The 23,812-nt window shown below is 44.6% G+C and overlaps 1 protein-coding gene across 1 annotated transcript in view; it reads left to right on the top strand.

Moving 5' to 3' along the window:
• THEMIS (thymocyte selection associated) overlaps positions 1-23,812 on the top strand; it is a 118,374-nt gene that overhangs the window by 89,636 nt on the left and 4,926 nt on the right. The window contains exons 5-6 of the mRNA XM_065401562.1: positions 11,135-11,288; positions 18,669-18,806. Coding sequence (XP_065257634.1) covers positions 11,135-11,288; positions 18,669-18,806 — 292 coding nt within the window. The remainder of the gene's footprint in view (positions 1-11,134; positions 11,289-18,668; positions 18,807-23,812) is intronic.

Below are 23,812 nucleotides of genomic sequence, written 5' to 3'. Positions count from 1 at the left end.
TGGATGGAAAACCCTGTTCAGTTGATGTAGGAAACATCTACACTACAGCTCTATGGTGGTATCCACAGTAGCATGGCCACACCCTTATGCATGTGCGTTACTTTACTCACATGAGTTAGTCCTCTTGACTTGAGTGGGGATAATCACATATGGAGAGTTTAACACACAGATAAGTGGTTGCAAGGTCAGAGCCTGAAAGATAGACACAGAGAAGAAGGGATCCACAGGGAAATCCAGAGGTGGGGACAATTTAGAGGTTTTTTTTCTTTTCCACAATAATTTAAAAAACGAAACAAAACACCTGACTTCTAATGGGCATAGTGGAATGAAAATATCTATATACACATATATCTGTATGGGAAGGCAAATAAATGTAGAGATTCAATTGTTACAAAAAGAACAGTGTGTTGACTACGCTAGGAATATATTTTACTAATAAAATAACCCATTCCTCCCCCTTCTCCCCCCCCCCCCCCCGCCCTGCTGTTCCATTCCTCACTGTGGCCTGGAGAGCAGATGATTTTGAAAAACAAAGGGCCAGATTCTGAACTCCAGATAGGCTGGAGTAACTCCAGAATAACTCCCCTGACCTGTGGGAAATTACTGCAGATTTATAGTGGTGTACCTGAGATCAGAATCTGGTCTAAAGTATTTAATTCCTACCATTGTGATGTCCTGCTGTTTTACTGAGGCTGCTGTCTGCCACACACAGCACTTTCTGTCATTCAGTAAGAGGAAGCACAGTGTGTGCTCTGCAGCTGGACTTGCAGCTTAATGTTAGTAAGGACAGCACAGCGATAAGGACTTGAAAACAATTTATTTTTAAAATCTTGCTTCCCCTTCCTCCCCCCATGCCACAGCTAGGGGAAGTTGTATAGGATGTGTGAGTACTCTGGAGGAACCAGCACAAGGTGTGAAGAGGATGGAGTGTGGAGTAGATCTGAGAGGAAACAGCTGGAAGAGTGAGGGGCAGGCTGGGGGATCTGATCAGAGGTTCCAGCTCAGGAAGGCAGCAGCAAAAGGACTAGGCAGAGAAAGTAATCAGTTGTAGGGCTTAGGAGGCAGGAGCAGCTGGCTAAGGTTGTGGTATCAAAGTCACTTTCCCATGCACCAAACAGGAAGTTCACCTTCACTTTGGCTGAATTCAGTGGGAAATGTGCAGGCTCAGCACCGCTGGCAGTCAGTCAGTGTGATGTGCAGGGCCGGATTTACACCTTATGTGCTCGTAGGCACAGCATCTTCAGTGCCCCCCTGCCTAGAGCTGACCTTCGTGTTTTCCATAAAAAATGAAAGTTGGAACCCACGTTTAGCTTTTAGGCACCCCTGGAATGCTGGCGCCCCTAGGCACATGCCTACTGTGCCTAATTGGAAATCTGGCCCTGGTGATGTGGCAGAATGAGTACAGAGTTGGAAGCCAGGAACCCCCAAATTTGAATCCTGGCTGCCACTGACTCACTGTTGGAGGCCATGCAGATCAGACCGTTTCAGTTTACTGGGCATCTGTAAGATGAAGACCTAGTACTTACCCACTTAACTCCCAGGAGTGTTGTGAAGATTAATTGGTTTCAGTCTTACAGTGTGTTGAATATATGAAGTGCTATATAAATGCTAAGTACTCTGAAAAATCAGGTTAGCTGTCTCAAGATGAGTGCCTGATCATGATTAAAACAAATGTCGGTGGGTGCAGTTTGTGTTATGGTAAAGGCACGCCCAGGTTCATTCTCTGCTTTGCTGTGATGTTGCTACAGGATACAATGAGTATTTCTCCAAACTGCAGGAGATGTTTGAACAACTCAGTATTATTAAGCTATCCAATATATTTTTAAAGGATCCATTTGGATTTGTACAAATAATACCCGAAGTTTTAACCCTGACTGTCCTGAGCCTTTTAAATACAGTGTCATCACAACCCAGGTCACTCAGGGCTACCCTAGATTACTTTCTGTTCTGTTGTGACAAACATAAGGCCCAGGAAAAAATGGCAGGAGTTAGGAGCAGATGTCCCTTTTACCGCACTGCCAGCTATAGATTTTTTTACCCTATGGAGGCAGAGTTTCATTTCAAAAGGCGCCAAGTTCTACTCGGCACCATTTTGGAACAGACCCTGAAAACAGGGGTGCCATTCCCACTCGGAAGTGTAATGAAATGGTTAAATACATTCCTTGAGCAGTGAATGAGTGCAGAGACTGGGGTGCTGGAATTCTGATGCAAGCAATGGATTCTGTAGGAACATTGGAACTGTGCACACGTGCATGTTTTTTATTGATGCAACATATTTCATGACAAAAATCTGTTGAATATTTACCCAAGTGGTCCCCAAAATTTTTACGGTCCCTCCCCACCCCCCAGGAGCTGGGGCCGGGAGTAGGCTCACAGCTTGAGGGGTGGGGTGGGTGGGGGAGCTCGGACAGAGGCAAGGGGGCCAAAGCTGGGTCTGGGGCCGGAAATGGAGCCACAGCTGGGGGCCGAGGGTGGGGACAGGGATGCAGCCCGGCTGGGAGGCTGCAGCCTGGGATGGGGCTGGTGCTGATGCTGGGTCCGAGCCCAGGCCGGGTGTGGAGCCACAGCCAGGGGCCGAGGCTGGGGGCCGAGCTGGGAGCAGAACAGGGCTGGGTGGCGCTCCTTCCCTACTCCCCGTGGGGGCTGGCCAAGGCGTGCCCCACAGTTTGGGGACCTCTGATTTACCCTTCCTATGGAAATGATCTGTGAAGGGCAAAAGTGTTTAAATATGTACTTAAAACCTTTGTGAAATTTTACTGAAAAACCCTTATTGTGCATGAGCAATAGCCTCTTTTTAAAGGTTATTCTATTGGCTGGTTTCCTTCTTCCTCTCCCATTCCCCCATCCCTCCCCACCAAAATGTATTAGATCTTGGTCTGCTCAGTTTCCAGACATCAATTTTTCACTGTTCACCATTGCACCAAGTCACAGCTGTATCTGGTGAAGAACAACTCCTCCCTCCATTTCATTCATGTAGATAACTTCAACAATTGTTTTTATTAAGCGACAAAGAGTCCTGTGGCACCTTATAGACTAACAGACGTTAGTTGCTTTTTACAGATCCAGACTAACACGGCTACCCCTCTGACAATTGTTTTTATTGTGCTTTTGGGAGGGGAGGAAGGATTTGGGGCAGAAAAACATCTCTGTCAGGATGAGACCCTTTATGTCACGTTTTTGCCTGCGGTGAATTTTGCCGCCGAGTTATAAGCCCTTGAAATAAGAAGTTTAAAAAGGAAATGCTTAACCAGAGTTTTTTTGAATGCATCACATAAGACAGGGAAGAGAGCCATCTAGTGGCTTCTTAACATTCCTTCCTTCCTTCCTTCCTTCCTACGTTTCCCCTTTTGGTAAAGGTATTAGTTTGCTCTGTTCTTAAAGGAGTGCCTTTTTCCTGGGCTAGTTATTCTTTTTCAGACAACAAATGAGCATATTTACTCAAGTTCACTGATTTTTTTTTAACCCACCTTGTCCTGCTTATTGTGAGAAACTCTGAATGTTCAATACTCCTCTCAATTTCTCAAAGGGCTTGTCTCAGTTCCATTCACTTTTTTGGTTTTATTTTGTAGCAATGGGAATAACATTAATATTGTCTTCTGGGTCTGTTATGTTACTAGAAACAATTTGGAGTCAAGGTTATACCAGATCTACTGTTGCTGGTGGAAATTTATTGCTCTATTTATTTTTAACTCTAAGAAAATGCGTAGTGTTGTCTGTCCATAACCCATTATGACTTTGTATAGCATTCCATTTTTATTTCCTGCAACACTCCACTTGTCCTGGTCCTGGGCTTCTACTGAAAATAAGTGTGAAATTGATCATGGTTTTAGGGCCTGGGCGTGTGTGACAGTATGCTGTAACAGAGGTTAGAGGGAGAATTTGAACTCAAGTTGCCAGAGGTGAAAGCCCAGAACTTTAACCAAACGGGCCATCTAACTTTTGGAGTGAAGTATATCTGACAGTATATCATAACTTTGTTGCTGTCTCTCCAGACTCTCAGCTTTCTCCTTTTTAGGCCTATATTCAACTATAGTTTATATTTTCAGGGCCGGCTCCAGCTTTTCTGCCACCCCAAGTGGCAAAAAATAAATAAATAAATAGATAAATAAATAAAAGGACGAGTGGCGGCACTTCGGCGGCAGCTCAAACGCGCCGCTTCTTCGGCGGTGGGTCCTTCACTCCCTCTCCTCCTCTTCGGCGGCACTTCGGCAGCAGCTCAAAGAGGAAGAGAGGGAATGAAGGACCCGCCGCCGAATTCCCACCGAAGACCCGGACGGGCCGCCCCGATATCGGACGGAGTGCCGCCCCTTTGAATTGGCCGCCCAAGCACCTGCTTCCTTAGCTGGTGCCTGGAGCCAGCCCTGTATATTTTACAAGTTCTGCAGGCAAATAAGAACTCTGAAGTTCCACTCTTTTGTATGCTAATGAGGATCCTCTTTATTGTCCATGGCCTTTCTGAAGAATCTTTTAAGTAGCTTTGTTCCTTTTTCAGACTTCCCAATGAACTGTTGAAATAAAGGCTTGTTGTCATGTGTTGGAATTTGTGTGTTTGGGGAGACCATTAAAATTCTTTATTACAAAACCAGGGCCTCTTGTCAGTATCCATAACTGTAGATACACTCTGCCCTTGAAAAAATTATGTTAGCATGCAAGATAACTTGGCTTGCCGATGGATCATTCAAGAAGGCTGCCTTGGGATACGAGTCACAATCAGAAGGTAATTGTTTCTTTCCAAATGGAATAAATCAGTCCTGATCTTCTGCTGTTATATTTCAAGTTTCCTATGAGGTCTCACGGTTTCCAATTATGTTATCCCCTTTATTTGAATCTGTCCTTTTGCCAGGTGTCACTTTTAAACACTCCGTTCCCTTATTCCTTGGCACACAGTAGGCCAAATTTTGTTGTTTTGTGTACTGGTGTAAATCTGGAGCAATTCAGTTGAAACAAATGGAATTACTCCAAATTTGCAGCCCTGTCAATGGGATTAGAATTTGGTCTGCTGGATCAGTATGGTATTTTGATCTGATTCTGATATCACTTACGCTGGTTTTAACATTAGTGTGAGATCAGAATCAAGACCTATGGCTCTACACTATAGCTATAAGAGAAATGTGGTAGCTGGAGTGAAATGATCCCTGTATAGTTTAATTCCAGAAAGGGCTTTGAGGCATAGGCGTGCGCAGCCCATTTCATTAGGGTGTGCACCCAGGGAGCCCCACCGTGCCCTAGCCCCACCCCCATCCTGCCCCCATCCACTCCCTCCTACTTCCCGCCCCCTGACTGCCCCCTGTTCTGCCCCTCAGAACCCCCAACCCCCCCTGCTCCTTGTCCCCTGACTACCACCTCCTGGGACCCCTGCCCTTAACTGCCCCCCAGAACCCCTCCCCCTATCTAAGCCTCCCTGCTCCTTGTCCCCTGACTGCTCCCCTAGGACCCTACCCCCTACCTGTCCCCTGACTGCCCCGACCCTTATCCACATCCCTGCCCCTAGACAGACCCCCAGGACTGCCCGCCTATCCAACCGCTCCCCACCCCCTGACAGGCCCCCCCCAGAACTCCTGACCCATACAACCCCCTCTGCTCCCTGCCTCCCCTAACCCCTCTCCAACCCCTGCCTCCTGACAGCCCCCCCAGAACTCCTGACTCATCCAACCCCCCCAGCTCCTTGTCCCCTGACCACTGCTTCCAAAGACCCCCCCCCCGATTGCCCCCCCAGGACCTTCCTTGCTCCCTGTCCCCTGACTGCCCTGACCCCTATCCACCCCCTGCCCCCTGACAGACCGTGGGACTCCCATGCCGCCTCCAACCCCCCCTGCTCCCTGACTGCCCCCTCCAGAGACCCCCTGCCCCTAACCACCCCCCCCCCCGGGATCCCACCCCCTATCCAACCCACCCTGCTCCCTGTCCCCTGACTGCCCCCACCCCTTATCCAACCCCCCTCGCCCTGGACCCCTTACCATGAGATGAGGGTCCTAGCCTCCCTGCGGAGCCAAACACTGCCCCGCAGAAGCATGCAGCCCCAGCTCCACAGGTGGGATGGGAGACAGAGGGGCTCAGGCCAGCTCCACACAGAGTGGGGTCAGGGCTTCAGCCCTGCAACTTTTGCCACTAGGGTGGCTGGGGCTCCCGAGACAGGGACTTCAACCCCACATCTTCTGCCAGGGTCCAGGGCTTCTCCTCCCTGACCCAGTGCGGCTCCTCCGCCCCCCCCCCCCCCGTGCAGCTCCTGCCAGGGTCCGGGCTTCTCTCCCCTCCCCCCCAGTGCAGCTCCTGCTCGGGTCCGGGCTTCTCCTCCACCCCCACTCCCTCCCCCCACGTGGCTCCAGCCCCGTCTGGGGCTTCTCTTCCCCCACCCCTGCATGGCTCCTGGCGGTATCTGGAGCTTCTCCCACTGCACCCAGCCCTAGCCTAGCTGGGCTCCCTTGGGTCACCTGTTGTGGCCGGAGTGGAGCCTGGCTGGCAGGGAGCAGCCATGCATGTGGACGCCATGGCCACCAGCCCAAGAGGTGCGGGGCAGCTGTAGGCAAGCAGGGGCTGGCTGTGCTGCTGCTGATAGCCCCGCACTCCCGCCCACACCTAACCCTAAGGCTTTTTGTGTGTGTGTGTGTGTGTGTGTGTGTGTGTGAGACTCACTCGGCCCCTGCTGGAGCAGGGAGGCAGGAAGCAGTTGATTTGAGCCTGCCCGGCAAACAGCTGAGGAGGGGTGGGGGGAGGAGCAGCCTTCCCAGCCGGAGCTCAGGGCATTAGGGTGTGCCGGGGCACACCCGGCACATCCCGTGCGCACGCCTATGCTTTGAGGATTGTGAAAGGCCCTCTATAACAAAACAAAACCAAAAGATAACTCTTTATCTAAGTTAGACTGCTCTCTTCCTCTTTTTTTTTCTTTAAAAATACTTTGCTTTCAGTATTTAGGAAAGTTCAAAAGTGTAGGCTTACAGTCAGTCAGGTTTAGGCTTAGCTATGGGTACGCTGCTGTACTTATCTGTTGCAGAACCTTTCTTTGCTGCTAGTGTCAATAAACTGCTACTTCTGTTTGGAAAGAGTGAAGTGTCTGTGGATTTCAAAATAATTTCCCAGAATGTTATGGTATTGGTATGGGTTTACTACTGAAAAGGCTATCTGCAGCAATTAAGTGTTTTACAGATGGATATATAGTACTGCATATGCCAAAGCTAAGAAATATCTCTATAGTTTTAGCCTGAGTTTCCGAAGACAGTATAAATGCCACTCCAGGTCTTTAAAGATTGCAGTAAAAGGTTTATGATCTATATCTTATAGCATGTGTGACTCATAATAAATGTACTCCAAAGGTGTAGTGCCATGTCCAGCAGTGATTGCTCCAATAAATGGGTCTTCCTCTGCAATACAGTAATTTGTAACCACATAACAGCTTTACTTTCTGGCTGGAAAGGCCCAGTTTTTTCAAAATGTTTTATGCCACTACATCTTTCCCAACATTTCCAGAAAGCATGACAGTGGTGGGTTTCATATTTATTCCCACATTTTTATATGGCATCATAGGTTTTCTCCTTTTTATTCTGAGCCTTCTTGACATTGTTGAGACTTAAAATAAATGAATACATAAATAAATAATAAAAACAGTAGCTTATACTGGGTACAAATGGGAAAATTTCACAAACATTGCAATGCCTCCAATTACAGAATTCTTACCACACTGGTTTAGAGAGCATCCCCTACTTATTGTAGCCAATTTTTTTTATTTTTTTTACTTGTTTTCAGTGGTCACAGCTATTATTTTTGGAACCCTCTCTCTCGCTTAGTCTTTCAATATAAGAACACTTGGGTTATCTGCAGAGCCATTTTTCTGGGTGTCGTATAACTGTAGCTACAGATTCCAGTGAAGAACTGTGCTGTTTCAAGTGTGTGAGATTTATCAAGGGTCTACAATAGTTTTTGGTGATTTCTTTCAGAAGAGTCCAGGGGTGCTAGGCCTGGCATAATATTACTGCCCATCTCTGCTGATGGCAGCTTTGGGTGGAAATGGCCTAAATAGGAGAGGAAAGGTAGTCTTGTGGTCAAAGCACAGGCTGGAGTGAAGAAATCTTGGTTCTTTTCCCAGTTCTGCCACACACTTCCTGTGTGACACTGAAGTACTATAGTTTCCCCAAGTGTAAAATCAGGGTGGTAATATATGCCCACATCACAGGGATATCAATATGTTTTATTCATTACTGATTTTAAAGCACAATCATTGCTTTGCATTAAAGACAAAGCATTCATAATTTTATTTATTATTATTTATGCAATACTGTTCAGTAGAATAGTAAATGTTTCTGTATGGCTGGGTGCAGGGTAGGCGAGTGTGCACACGTACACTGTGGGCTAAGCTCAGTATGCAGTTGTCAGGCAAAATTTGCTTTGGTCACTTCTAGCCTCCTTTATTATTTCAATGTCTTATATTTCATGCATTACAGATAAGTTATGTGCAAATTTACAACTTCTGAAGAATGCTGCAGCCTCAGTTTGCACTAAAATGATGCATCCCCAGTACTTTGATCCTTGCATTAGCCCCCAATAACATTCTGTATTTTCTTTAATATAACACCTCTTACTTCCTGAGGCATTACGTAGTCCCAAGCTACCTTACCTTTATGGCTTTGCACCTTTTCTTCTAAAGGTTGAGTGGTAGTAGAGGTTTTTTGGGCAATTCTTAACTACTGAGGTAAAATTTTCTGGTCACAAGCTTTTAGTTGTTATAATGGTCAGATATGAAATTCCCTCTATTTACTGGTCTGTGATCCTTTTTAACAAATTGCCATGGTCCAAATCCTGAAGATTTTAACTCAGTCCTTCCTGTGGCAGAATGCTCACTGAAGACAACTGGCAATTCCTGGCTCCGTTGAAGTCCAATGGCAAAGCTCCCATTGGTTTCTGTAGAACCAAGAGTTCACCCAATTGGAATTCTTCTTCAGAGATGTCCGAGTAATACTGAATTAGAATGTCAGGATTTGACCCTAGATGTTTAGTGTAGTTATAAGGTGTACTTTTAAGTATTCCGTAAGTCTACTAAATTTGTATATTACAATTAGGGATGCTAGTGTGTTGCAGATTTCAATCTAAACTGAAGTGAAAATCTAATTTGTGTAACCTGGTTTATTCTTAAATGTCTGAGCTCTGTCAATTTTAATGTATTTGCAAAGTGCCTTGGGGAACCATTGCAAAGAAGTGACTCTAAAAGAGCGGTACAGTAGATTGACTGATAAGATTATTGCAAGTGTTAATCATATGCTTCAGAATTGTGGGATTTCCCCCTGCATAGCTATTTTTGATATCAAGACTTGTTTTCAGGTTATTTTGGACAACACAGAATAAAGACTATGAGTGTAACACATTGTGTTAATTACTAGGCTTAACGTATAAAAAAAGGAAATCTAAATAGAAAAGAATAAACGACAAAGATATTTTAAAAATATGTTGTTATTATTCCTGTTAGTTACATGGTATGTTTTCAAGATTTTCTTAATTTTGTAAACACTGAAGAAAAGATTGGTTAAAACTTATTTCTGTGCTGAAATGTCCCCAACCATCTGGGCTCTGAGGACAACCTGCGCATAAATTGATCTCCACTTATCTTTTTCCTTTATCATTCACCTTTAATGTAAACTATACATTTATGGAGGCTGTGACAAGTTTATTGAAAGTTTTGTACATTTCTGTTTTGAAATGTGTTAATTTTTGTCGTAGCTAAAATTTGGACATTTCTTAAAACTTTTATTAATATGGTCAGGACAGACTGGTGTCACATTGGTGATACATGTAGACCTGGTGCAATACAAAGGAGGAAAAAGAGATCTCATTTGTGAAGAAGGGGCCCATTGCTCCATTGTTTGCTGGTGCAAAATGGTAGAGCTCTGTTAACTTCACTGGAGCTATGCCACTATCCACTAGCAGAGAATATGGCTCAGTTATAACAGCGTATTTTTCACTGGTTTTTTTCTTCATTGCTGTTAAGAATTTCTTCTGACAATTCTGTCCTTTTTCTAATATGTTCAGCTGTATTTCTCTTTCCACAAATCCCTGAGGTCCTTGTGAATTTTACCACTGCTTCAAGCTTTGCTTGATATCATAGTTCTTTCACAATCACGAACTGCACGGTCCCTTCCAGTCCTAGAATCTATGAATAACATTGTACAAGTTGTACTACACAACCTTGTATAGAATCTTGTGATTCAGTGAACCCCTGCTGATATATCTTCTAGTGTTTATTTCAGAAAATACAAATATAGGTAAGCCCAAGAAAGTGTTAATTGGTTTTTATCTCTCATTATTTGCTCTGATATTACAATATTTTCATTGTTGTTTCAGTTAGGATTAATTTTACCCGTATGTATGGTACAAGGTTGATCTGATGCAGAACAGCTACACTTTTTGCACAAGTAGATAGATTTTGATCATTAGCTCTTATTCACTAGTTTGCATCTCAGCTGGATGTGCTGTTCTGTTTTGAATTGATTGGCATTTCAATTATACATATTTATACTTTATAAAATGGTGACTGTGGTTAGGCAGTACTCACATGCAATTACAATGTAAATACATTGCAGTTATGGTTTTGATAATATGAATAAGTTATCAAAACCATAACTGTAATGTATTTACACTATAATTGTATGTAAGTACTGCCTAACCATAGTCACCATTTTAGAAGTATAAATATATATAATTGAAATGCCAGACATGTGTGTGCGCGTTGTATTTGTCATGTACTGAATTAATTCAATGAGTTTTATTATAAGCAATACAGTAAGAGCAACTGACTAAAAAGAAAGATATTTGAAAAGAAACAGATAAGGAAATCTCTCACACACACACAAACACACACACACGAGAGAGAGAGAGAGAGCCTATGAAATATGTCTTAAAGGTAATTTTCTGTACCGAGAATATCTTCTCATTCTAGTCATGTTACTTTGTGGTATACATGCCTCCAAGGCTAGCATTGTAGTAAATGTTATTTATAACTTACTTTGACAAACAGTAGATTCATGTTCCAAATCCACAGAAATGACCTAAAGTATGACTGATGCTCTTCCTTGTCACATTTGTGAAAAGTATCTAGTTTGGACTAACAATGCATACAAGAAATCAATCACACTGTTCTATGTAATTTCAGAATCTCTATGTAGACACCACTAAGAAACTGTGCTCAGATCAAGCTACTGCTGTTTCAGAATTACAAGTTAGTTGTCAAAATGATTTAGTGCACTGGGAGAATGAGGACGACATGACTGGGACAGCTACATTACTGGACAGCAGTGTGATTAAAGGTCAGTTAAGCTTTATGATTTGAGTTATTAATATAACAGCGTTTAACCTCAGCCCTGATAAATGCTTGATGTGCAGATGTATTTTGCATGATTCAATTGGAACTTGTGGATCAGTCAAAGGAGACAAAATGTGAACCTCTCTTTTCTTCCTGAATAAATGCCATAAGGCAAACTCTCAGTAGCAGCATGGTATTAAACTCAGTTTGACACTGCAGCATGAATATTCAGTGGTTCTCAGGAGCAGGCCTGCGTGAAGAAGATGCTGCATTCATCTACAGTCAATCTTTTTAAAAGACTGATGATTCAGCCCTGTTGGCAAAGCTGAATGAGTGAGTTGTGTAAAAATATTAAGATGTCTCAATTCATATTTTTATATTTCTAAGAAAAAATTGAACTGAGAAAATTAATTGGCTTTTATTTATTTGTACTTTTTATGTACTGTGTGTTAGGATTTCCCATATATTTTCAACATCTGTTTTAGTGTTCTATTTTTTTTCAGAGCATGTTAAAGCTGAAAAGCTATATGACATGGGGCCTGATCCAAAACCTATGAAGTCAATGGAATAACTGTCATTGATTTCAGTGGGGTTTGGATCAGGCTCATGGCCCATCTGATGGGTCCACCCATCATCTCTATCCAATAATGGGACTTCCACATGTAGTGTGTTTGCAGGACTGGGCCCTGAATGTCTATCTGCATGCAATCAGTTGAGTAGTTTCTGCTAGTAATATAAAAACGTCCCCATAAAGCTTTTCTTTATTGCCTTGTCATTGAATGTGTGTGACTGCCAACTGTGAAATTCAGGACATTACTTTGAAAACCTTGCATACTGCAACTCCTCCAAAAATAACATAAACAGCTTTCATAACGAGGGATTCATTATTAATGCTCGGAAAGTAATTTGTTTGAGGGGAGAATTTCAAAGGCACAAGAGGCACCTAACTCCTGTTGAAGGATAATAGGAGTTTGTCACCTAACTCCTATTTGTGCTGTCACAGTCCAAGGCAGCTGCACCTCTATTCCCTCTTGAAAGTCCAGCAACGGCACCTGCTCTAGGCTTCCAGCTCCTCAGCCATCACCTCTCTTGGGTGAAGACCCACGTCTCTCTCCTTCCTGACTGGGGTATTTCCAGGCTGCACAGTTCCCTGCCTACACTGCGAATTCCTCAGCAAAGTCAGACTGCCTAAGCAGGCCTGCTTTGTCTTTTCAGAGGTATAAACAGTGTGACATTGCACTCTATATAATTTTATGAAAATATGCTAATGAGTTTAAATATAATGTAACCGGAATATGCTTCATGCAAAAGGTCTCTTGTAAGGTATCAGTACAAAGCTTATAATCTACAGAGTGTGATCATCCTATTTGTATAAATGTACCACTCTTGTATCTGAAACTAGAAATATGAAATATAACTCTGAGGGCCTATTGTAATTATGTAAAGTGTGGGCCATTAATGGTGGTTTGGAATCTTGATGACTCCCATTAACCAGGACAATTGTCTGCAGATGGCTCTGTTTTACCTGCAAGTCTCCCTGTATACGTGTGTGCTGGCAAGTGGGTAATGAAGTCTTACAGTGACGTGATCATGTCACCTGAACTGGAATCCATCTTTAACCTGGTGCTTTTCCATTGAGAAGGAGGGGGTGGGAAACCAGAGAGGGACAAAGGATTCCCACCTTATGCAAAAGATACATAAATGGGTGGAACAGAACAAAGGAGGCAGCCATCATGAGGAATCCCCTAGCTACCACCTGAGCTGGAACAAGGGCTGTACCAGGGGAAAGGATTGTGCCCAGACTAGGAAGGAGTCCAGTGTGTGAAAGAGACTTATTGAAACATCTCTCAGGGTGAGATTTTATGTATACTCAGTTGTATTACTGTAATAGGCTTAGACTTGCGTGTTCTATTTTATTTCATTTGGTAATTCACTTTGTTCTGTCTGTTTTTTGCACAACCTCTGTGAGAGCAAGAGAGAGAGCCTCATGGATGAATGGCAGCCAGAGGTAGACAGGCTTTCTGGACACTGCCAACAGCTAGCGGGACACAGGGTCAGGGATACATTGTGCTCCTAGTTTGAGGCCAGAGTGTCAATGTGGAAAATGCATATAACTTTGTGTAGGGATTGCATGATGCTTTGGGTAATTATTTTATGTTAATCTGTGTAGCAATTATGTTGTATCAAAATCTTGCTGATTCTTTCTTATCTATCCACCCAGCTAAAGCTTTCATTTATCATAGAATGTCAGGGTTGCAAGGGACCTCAAGAGGTCATCTAGTCCACCCCCCTGCTTAAAGCAGGACCAATCCCCAGACAGATTTTCGCCCTATATCCCTAAACGGCCCCCTCAAGGATTGAATTCACAACGCTGGCTTTAGCAGGCCAATGCTCAAACTACTGAGCTATCCTGCCCCTTGCTGAGAGTGCCTCATCTTGCATCTTCATGACTGCAACATCCTTCTCTCTAGCCTTGACAAATGTAGTCACACCCGGCTCAGATCCATTCAGAATGTTGCTGCAAAGATAATTTTCCTCGCCCGTCACACTGCCCCTGCCCCCTCTCTCTTTGATTTCCCTCCACTGGCTCCCCCTTCTCTATGGCATCAAACATAAGCTGCTTGTATTATGCTCAAGGCCCTTCAACTTCAGACCCACCCTACCTATCATCTCTCATTTGCTATCAAGTTGCTGATTCCCACCTCTGATAGGCCCATGATGCTAGCCTCCTCTGCCCACTTGTTAAACAAGCACCTTTGTGCTTTCTCCCATTCTGCCCCTCATGCTTGGGAGGAGCTCCTGTAAACGTCTGCAAAACTACCTCATTATCCACCTTCAAAAATTGCCTTTGCCATGATGCCTACAAACCACTGAACAACGGTTAGGCTGCTGGTGTGCTGAGATCTCTGCCTATCATGTGATTAATATCAACTGATTGTACTTCCCATCAGTCTGTATCTATGTGTTGCGTCTTGTCTTGTACTTAGGTTGTAAACTCCTTGGTGCAGGGGCCATCTTTTTGTTCTGTATTTGTACAGCGCCTAGCATAATGGGGCTCAAGAGTAATGCAAATACTAATGATGCTCTGTGTAGGGATTTCATGATGGTCTGGGCAAGGATTTTATGAATTGTTTTAGCAAAGAATAACGCAAGTCATACATTTAAAAAAAATCACCTTTATTGAACACACCCTGATGCAAAATGAAAACCAGGGCAAAATTTGCAAAAATTCATTATAGCGCCTCGTAATAGGCATTGTCAATCCAAACTCTCACAAAGCTATTGTTACTGTTCCCAACACTTTTCGAACCCTGCCAGTGTGCCTTTCCTATTTTGAGTCACCGGATTGGGTCCCAGGAGTGGCCCCTCTCTTTCATTTGTTTGATGAAACAAATGTGTCTTGTATAACTTGGCATTCTGGTGAGTGCTGTTAAGATAGGACTGGATCTCCTCTCCCCAGTAGGCAAGGAAGTCCAGGACCACAGCATGGGACCATGTGAAAGTGTGGGGCATGGCTCCTATGACTGGTGTGTGGTATACGACATCAGGTGTGTGTACTTACCAGAAGCTGGAATCGCAAAGAGATACAGCTGGCTGCATGACAGCATTTAAAGGAGGAGGTGACACCTTATCAAGGTGACCATGAAGCTGTAGAAAGCACACAGGTAAACAGACAGGCTGATCCAGCTGTACAAGCAGAGCAGTGTGGGAGAGCATGGGAGGACTGCCAGAGGTGGACCATTGTGAATTGAAATGGGAATGTGACCACACTTATTGTGTTGTGGGAAAACTCATCCTGCATGCCAGCAAACTCCAAGGTGGGTTCATTAAAGCAGGGAATGAGAAATAAAAACTTTTGTCTCTGAACACAAGGCAATTTTCCCTCAAAACACTCAAATGAACTCAAAACACCATGCAAATATAGTAAACTCCTAAGTAACTGAAGCAAAACATACATCTGATGTGGAGCATACCACCCTCTAAGTGAGACGTAGCTGAAGGGCACATCCCTAGGAAATACCAAGGTAAGAATGCAGTTTCCCAGCTAGAGTGATTCATCACTTCAGACAATGAGACACAACCATATGTGAATGGAGTAAACTTGTATTATGGAGGCTACATGCCACATATGGCAGATAATCTGAATTTACTGTGACAACATTTTTTAAGAAGATAGCAGGTTCTTTTTGTTCTTCAGGCCTTTTACTAACAGTCAGATCTAGATCTATCTGCACCCAGACTGTTAGTGATTATACTGTATTAACAGTTTGTTTACCTTTGGGGGGTTACTGGTGTAGCATGGACTGGGGGTGAATAACAGTTCACCTCGTGTATGCACAAATTTTGATCTGACACTAATAAATACAATCCAAAAGAAGGATTCCTAAAAGAGAAGGAAGGATGATCTCATGGCTTTGACGCTAAAATAGGAATCAAGAGACCTGGGTTTAATTCTTGGGTCTGCCACAGATTTCCTAGGTAATCTTGTGCAAATCACTTAATCTCTCTGGGGAAAAATATGTAAAGTGGGGGTAATAATGTTTCCTTTCTCCCACACTTTGGTGTGCCTTGTCCATTTAGATAGTCCCTGCCCTAAAAAGTATGCAATCTCTCAATGTGTCTGTAGAGGTCTTACCACAATGGGTCCTCGGTCTTGGTTGGGGGCCTCCAGATGCTACTGTAATACAATAGAATAATAGAAATGGAGGGGTAAAAAGTGTTATACCAATAGAATAAAAACCAGCAGGATCTTATTAAGAGGGATAAGCAAAGATGCCACATTTATTGTAAATATAATGATAAAGCAAAAGATAAAAGTAAACAACGTTGTTTGACTACTTATTCCTATCACTACTTATTCCTTATACACACACACACACACACACACACACACACATACATATATAGATAGATTCATTCACACAATCATTCATTCAAGTTCTGTATAGGTGTTATAATTACCAGCCTAGAAGTTGCTCATGCCAAGTTACTGGCCAGGTATCTTGGTCATGAGGATGGAGCCGAGTCTGTGTCAGATGCACCTGATGCTCCTGGAGGCTGGCAGCAGAACCAGGGACTCAGTCTTGAGAGTCCATTCTTATAGGATTTAATTCCTATGTTAGTCTATGGGAGCTGTTTCATCCTGCTGTTGCTGACTCAATCAGCAGATGGCACATTCCTGTCCAAAGTGGCACATTCCTGGTGGCTCCACACTGTCCAAAGTTTGTGTTTCTCATCCTTCCAGGTGATGGGGTGGATCCCAGTTTACCCTCCGGGGGTTTTCTGGTCATCCACTTGACACATTTTTCGGCCGATGGATATTCCCTTTCTAGGCTGGCACCTCCCTAACCATTCATGTATATCAAGCATTCATCAGCATACATTCCATATCTTAACCATATTTTAATTTACTGTCTCCACCACTTTCAGAGTGTGTGCTAATTCATTTGAGACTCCCGGCCCTTTAATCACAGAGGGTGGGGGTCTGTCCTAGGAGCCGTTGAATGAAGTGAAAGTCACTTAACGGCTTATAGTGTTTGTTTGCATTGTATCAATTACTTCAAGAACAAAGTCAGTTAACTTGTTTGTAAGTTTTACATAGTAGTAAAGTATCTTTCATAGGATAGATATAATCAATGGTTTCTACAGACTGTAGCTTACAAGTTTTAACAGAAGACCCAAGAGATTTTTGTACTTGGTGAAACTGTTGGATTTTAAAGTGTGAGGGACAAATTATGAGGGGGTCACTGTCACTTGGGGGAATCACTGTTAGTACCTTCTTTAATATCCCTACAAAAGGACCAAGACAAGTCCTGAAGTCCAGCTCCCTGTGCTGACGCAGGACCAAGTAAACCTAGACCATCCCTGACAGGGGTTTATGTAACCTTTGCTTAAACCTCCTGTGATGGGAATTCCTCAGCCTCCTTTGGAAGCCTATTCCAGAACTTAACGACCCTTCTAGTTAGTAAGATTTTCCTAAAATCTTACCTAATTGTCCCTTGCTGCAGATTAAGCTCATTATTACTTGTCCTATCTTCAATGGACATGGAGAACAATTGATCATCATCTTCTTTGTAACAGCCTTTAACATATTTGAAGACGTTATCAGGTCCTGCCTCAGTTGTGTTTTCTCAAGACTAAACTGCCCATTTTTTTAACCGCTCCTGATAGGTCAGATTTTCTAAATCTTGTATTGTTTTTCTTGCTCTCCTCTGGATTCTCTCTAATTTGTCTGTATCTTTCTTAAAGTGCGGCACCCAGAATTGGACACAGAATGATAGGCACCGACTCCAGGGGTGCTTCATTTTTTCGGTGGGTGCACCAACTCCAGCCCTGGAGCACCCACCGAAAAAATTTGGCAGATGCTTAGCACCCACTGGCAGCCAAACTCCCCTCCTCCTCCCAGCTCCTCCTGCCCACTGGGGGCAGGGGTGGAGTGGGGACAGGCCTGGGGTGGAGGGTGGGGTCAAGCATCCCCCGGGTAGAGAGGAAGTCGGCACCAATGTACAGTACTCCAGCTGAGGCCTCACCAGTGCCAAGCAGAGTGGGGCAATTTACATCTCATCTTACATACATTCCTGTTAATAAACCCCAGAATGATATGAGCCTTATTCGCAACTGCATCACATTGTCGAGTCATATTTAATTTGTGATCCACTATAACCCCCAGATCTTTTTCAGTAGTACTCCCACCTAGACAGATATTTTGTAGTTGTGCATTTGATTTTTCCTTCCTAGGTGCAGTACTTTGCACTTGTCTTTATTGAATTTCATCTTGTTGATTTTAGACCAATTCTCTAATTTGTCAAGGTCATTTTGAATTCTAACCCTGTCCTCCAAAGTGCGAGCGACCCCTCCCATTTTGGTGTCATCCACAAACTTTATGAGCATACCCTCTACTCCATTATCCAAGTCATTAGTGAAAATACTGAATAGTGCCAGACCTCACTAGATAGGCCCTCCGTGTTTTACAGTGAACCATTGATAGTAACCCTTTGAGTACGGTCTTTCAATCCGTTGTGCAGCCACCTTAAGTAATTTCATTAAGATCACATTTCATTAGTCTGCTTATGAAAATGTCATGTGGGACTATGTCAAAAACCTTACTAAAATCATGATATATCACATCTACAGCTTCCCCCCATCCACTCGGCCAGTAACTCTGTCAAAGAAGGAAATTCGATTGGTTTGGTATGATTTGTTCTTGACAAATAATATGACATGAAGAAGGAAGGAGAAGAGAAAAGAGGTGTTAAAGCAGTGAAAAAATGGTTAAAAACAAGGAGATAATTCTGAAGAATGGGGGTCATATAAATATGGTGATCAGCAGACTCCTGTGTCACCTCCTTACAGATATTTTATGGTTTTTTTATTTGTTATTTAGGTCCAATAAACAATATGCTTCTGGAGGAGAAGCACAGCTATGAATATGTTGATGAAAACGTAATTGAAAACATAAGGAAAAAATTCCAAGAAAGCACAGTTCAAAATAAAACGTATCCCCTGAAGAAGAAGAGGGAAGGTGAGTGTGTCATTCGATCACTTACGAATATAAACAAATGCGTGCCACTGTTTTCAGATCTAATGGCAGTCTTCACTCGTCATGAAATTGGGAGTTGTCTGTGAAAGTGTCAAAGTCTCTACAGTAGCATTTTCTGAAGAACAGGGGCAAAGCAGAGGAGACACCAGTAGTACAATTTATGACTCTCTGTCACTGTTTAGAATGACGCCTTTTTCAATAGACACCGGGTCATTCGAGCTGGGTGAAATTTTTCACAATAGTTTATTCACCAAAAAATGCAGTTTCAGTCAACCAAAAAGTATTTGCAAATTTGACACAGATGCACTGAAATAGTTTTGGACGAAAAAAGTTTGTCCAGTGGTGGTGCTGCTGCCCTTGCCTCCTTTAGAAGAGGATGCCCTGGGATATAGGGCAGTCTGGGTTGGGTGTCTGCACTGCAATAAGGGGTGTAATTTGCAGCTTGTGTAGATGTACTCACACTAGCTTTTAATTTAGCTAGCTTGCTAAAAATAGCAGTAAGGATGTGGCAGCATGAGCTAGCAATGCACGTATGTAGCGGGGGAGGGAGAATAGGGGCAGGCGGCCTTGTACAGCCTGCACTGAAGCCCATGCTGCCACATCCTCACTGATCTTTATAACAAGCTAGTTAGGGTACAGCTATGTCTGCACACGCTACAGATTGCAGCCCTGCCACAGTGCAGATGTGGCCATAACCCTCTCCGGTTGAAACTGTTCCAAATATTTGGTATAAAATATTTGAATAGTCATTAGCTCAGAGGAAGAGTATGCCACTGACCCTGTAGCTTAGTAGTCAGGGCACTCAGCCGGGAGGTGAGAGATCCAAGTTCAAGTCCCTGGGCTAATAACTATTTAATCACTTATACAAAGTGGAATAGCTTCAATGGAGAGATTGAGAGACCTGTCCCAGAATGTCCCCTAGCCCAGCAGTCAGGGCACTCTCCTGTGGTATAGGAGATCCAAATTCAAATCTCTTGTGCATATCAGGCAGAGGGGGGAATTGAACTCAGGTCTTCCCACAGCCCAGGTGAGTGTCCTAATCACTAAAGGTATGTCTACACAGCAGTTGAGAGGTATGGGATTCCAGACTAGGGTAGACAGACACATGCTAGCTCTGCTCAAGTTAGTGCACTAAAAATAGCAGTGTGGCTGTGGTGTCGGCTTAGGCTAGCCACCTGAGTGCGGTCCTGCCACATCCCCTGGTACATACTTGGACAGCTAGCCTGAGCAGCCCCCATGCTGCTATTTTTAGCACCCTGCATGGAGCAGAGCTAGCATGTGTCTGGCAACCCAAACTGGGAATCACATCTCCCAGCTTCTGAGCAGACATACGCTAAAGGGCTAATGGTTATAAGGCTCTTCCTCCATCAGCTGTTTTGTGACTCTAGCCCTTCATATGCTTTGCTTTTTATTTTAAAAATGCCCAAAGACACAAAGTTTCATTCAACCCAAAATGAAATTTTTGTCAACTCACAATTCGCTGAAATTTTCCAGCATTTTTGTTCCATTTTTCAGAACTGCCAGTGAAGCAAAAACCCAGTTATTCACTCTGCTCTATGTGTAATATATAACTAAGCTTTGTAAAAAGCGGTAAACTTTTAGGCCCTAATTTTAATTTACACTAAAGCTACTTTCTGCTACTCTGGCTGTGGGAAGGGGACTTAAAGCCAGAGTAAACAAGAATCAGGTTCTTACTGCTTAATAACCCCAAATTATCAATTCCAACTTAGCACAAATTGTACTTATATTGTTAAGTAGGGGTGGAGCTGGTGGAAAAGGTGACTGAGCTCCTCAGCTTTCCCACACTCTAATAACAACTCCTGCTTTTTCCCTCTCTAGGTTTCAATCTTAATCTCTCTTCCTGCCAAATCCCCCTCTTAACTCAGTGCAGGATCCAAAGACTAATTTTCAGTGAGGGTCCTAGGTAGTGAAATTTCTCCCACTGCAGCATGTCTGGGGAGGTGAACGGGATGCACTAGTAGATATTCTACTCCTCCCCATAGCTGATGTTTGTATGTTGCAGCTTGTATCAATTCCCATGTCTCAAGAGTGGTTTCCAGTCCTTTGCAGGCAGCACATGTGCTGCAGCTGTGGATCCTTGTCTTCCCCTCCCCACGCTTGTGGCCAGTGTTCACAGAAGCAAATCCTCTTCTCCCTCTATGCAGGCATTGTGGGGTCTGTAGCAACATATGTTCTCTTCCATCTCCAAACTTCATCGCAGCAATGCCTCCAGGGGGACCAGCAGCAGGGGTTCTGCAGCCTGCCTTCTCTTCCCTCTCATCAAAAGACCATTAACTGAGATGAGGCATTACTAATTCAGATAGGAGAGGCAGCTAGGCTTTATTCATGCTTTTCCCACCCCCCTTTCACCACCCAATACTACACCTGTCTTCCCCCTCCCCTGTCGCCTATGCCAGAAAGCAATGTTCCCCCCCCTGGAGCATTCGGAGCCAGTCAATCTGCAAGAGCACAGACGATCTGGAGTCTGCTGCATGCCCCTGTGCCTATGCCTCGGACCTATGTCCGGATCAACCGGACCCATGTCTCAGCTCTTTTCGGTCGTCAAAATCCCCGTCCGGGAGGAATTTACAAAAAGCAGGACATGTCCGGGAAAATAGGGAGGCATGGTAAGGGGACCGCCTCCTCCCTGGGCTCCAACTTTCCGGGGCCAGGCGGCGGCTGTTCGTTCTCCCCACCTGGGCAGCCGGACTCGGGAACAGCCGGACTCGGGAGCAGCCGCTGCTGCAGCTCCCACTGCCGCGGGGGGAGGAAGCGGCCAAGCATGTGGCGCTCGGCGGCTGCGGCTCTGGCGCCCGGGGCGTGAACCCCCTGAGCCCGGGCCTGCTGCGGGGACCCAGCTGGTGCAATCCTGTGGGCGGCCCCGGAGTGGGGGCAGCAGGCCCCAGCCCCCCCATCCCGCTCGGGTCCCGCAGGGGAACTAACGGGGCTGCCGATGCCTCCGCCCCGGGGCCGCCTGCGGGATTGCACCAGCTGGGAAGCAAGCCCAGACGCGACTGGCCAGGGGCTGGGCACAGTGTGCGCGCTGCTGGGTCCCCGCAACAGGTCCGGGCTCGGGGGGTTTGGGCCCGGGCGCCAGAGCCGCAGCCGCCGAGCGCCACGTGCTTGGCCGCTTCCTCCCCCCGCGGCAGTGGGAGCTGGAGCAGTGGCTGCTCCCGAGTCCGGCTGCCCAGGTGGGGAGAAGGAACAGCTGCTGCCTGGCCCCGCGGGCCACCCCCCTACTCTCCCTCCAGGTACCGCCCGACTGAGTCCTGCCTGCACTCGGGTCCAGGCCGGACTCACTCACCCGGGCCCCGCACTCCCCTGCGCCTCCCGGGCCTCCCTCTGCCGCCGTTTCCCCCCCCCCGCCTCTGGTCACCCTGGGGGCGGAGTCGGGGCGGGGACTTTGGGGAAGGGGTGGAGTTGGGGCGGGGCCGGGGCCCCGTGGAGTGTCCTCTTTTTGCAGGATTGAAATATGGTAACCCTATGCATGCCCAGCAGCCACAGCAGATCATGCCCAGAAGGGTGGGGGGGAAACAAGCAGCTGTCAGAAAGAAGGGGGAGAGACTGAGGACAACATTGTAGTCTACACTAGCCAGGGAATTATGCCCAGCTAGCCAGAACAGGGTCAGTAATGAACCTGGCTAACAGGGTTGTACTGTCATGTAGACAGGGCCTAACTGGACACTGTAAACAAGGGTTACACTGGAAAAGAAAAAATTTCCATTTGACTTCTTACCCATAGGTAACCAGGCAGAATGCAGCTTCAAGAGACAACATCTGCCTGAGGGCTTAGCCTCTAATTATGCCATTTACTGTTGAGGTGTCAGATCCTTCAAGCCTTTATCCACCTGCCCTTTAAACTCCCTGTCAACAGAGAAAAGGCTGCACTTTATTACTCCTCTTGTTTGAAGGCTTTAGCAAAACATGCAAGAAAAGACCTTTGCTGTCTCTGGGGAGATTGCTATCGGAGTCTTGGATTATGAAACAGTCCCATAAATGATCTTATTCAGCAGTTGAAGGAGCAACCACCCACTCTAAGATCATTAGATAGCCAAAGGACATGTTGATTTTCTTCCAATCTTTTGGTCTCCTTCTGACATTCAGAAATCCTCCATTTAAGGTTTATATTAAAAATTTCTGCCAAGATTCTCTGTGTGCACATTTGTGTGTGCATTGGGAAACGTGGATTCAATTTGTGCATGTAAATCCAACCTTTGGTGAGTACAAAAACAAACCTGGAAGACTTTTGGTGCGCCAGCGGGGACAGCTTAAGAGGCTGCTTTTGAAAAAGTCTCATAAAATCAGGTCAATGGGCCATTCAAAACATAGATGAATTTGCTGCTTTGGCCTTATTGAGAACATCTCTTATAAGCTTTTTAAGAGGAAAAGATTTACAAGAATCAATGGTCTCCTGCATTTCTGCCAAAGATTTAATTATCCGTCATATTGGTTAGACCACAGGCCTGCTTCCCATTAATTTATACCATTCATTAAATTCTTCCTTTCAATTGTTCAAACATATACAAACAATCAGACTGAAATTCATTGGTGCAAATTACATTATAACAAAATTGTTAGAAAATGTTTTAAGATATTAAAAATAAAAGCAAACCCCCATAATTATTTAACCCTTGTCTGAGCTTCAACCCTCAAAGAACGGATTTTAAATCAGTGTTTATAATCAGTTATTTAGTCGTGTATAGATACTCCAACCAAGATCAAAGCTCCATTGTACCAGGCACTATACCAACACATAGTAAGAACCAGTCCTTGCGCCAAAGAGCTTACAATCCAAACAGACAAGATAAAGAGTGAGAGGGGAAATGGAGGCAAAGATACTTGCCCAAGGTTGCTGGTAGATCTGGGAACAGAACCCAGGTCTTGTCACGCCCAGGCTACTGCACTGTTTACTAAACCACACTGCTTTTCTATCTTTTGTACTAATGTTGATAGATTTTCTCTGGGCTTTCATATCCTTTTGTTCTTAC

This window comes from Emys orbicularis, chromosome 3 (genome assembly GCF_028017835.1).
Source record: "Emys orbicularis isolate rEmyOrb1 chromosome 3, rEmyOrb1.hap1, whole genome shotgun sequence".
NCBI lineage: Eukaryota > Metazoa > Chordata > Testudines > Emydidae > Emys > Emys orbicularis.
The sequence above is the reverse complement of the archived record's forward strand: the minus strand, read 5'-3'. Positions and strand labels throughout refer to the sequence as shown.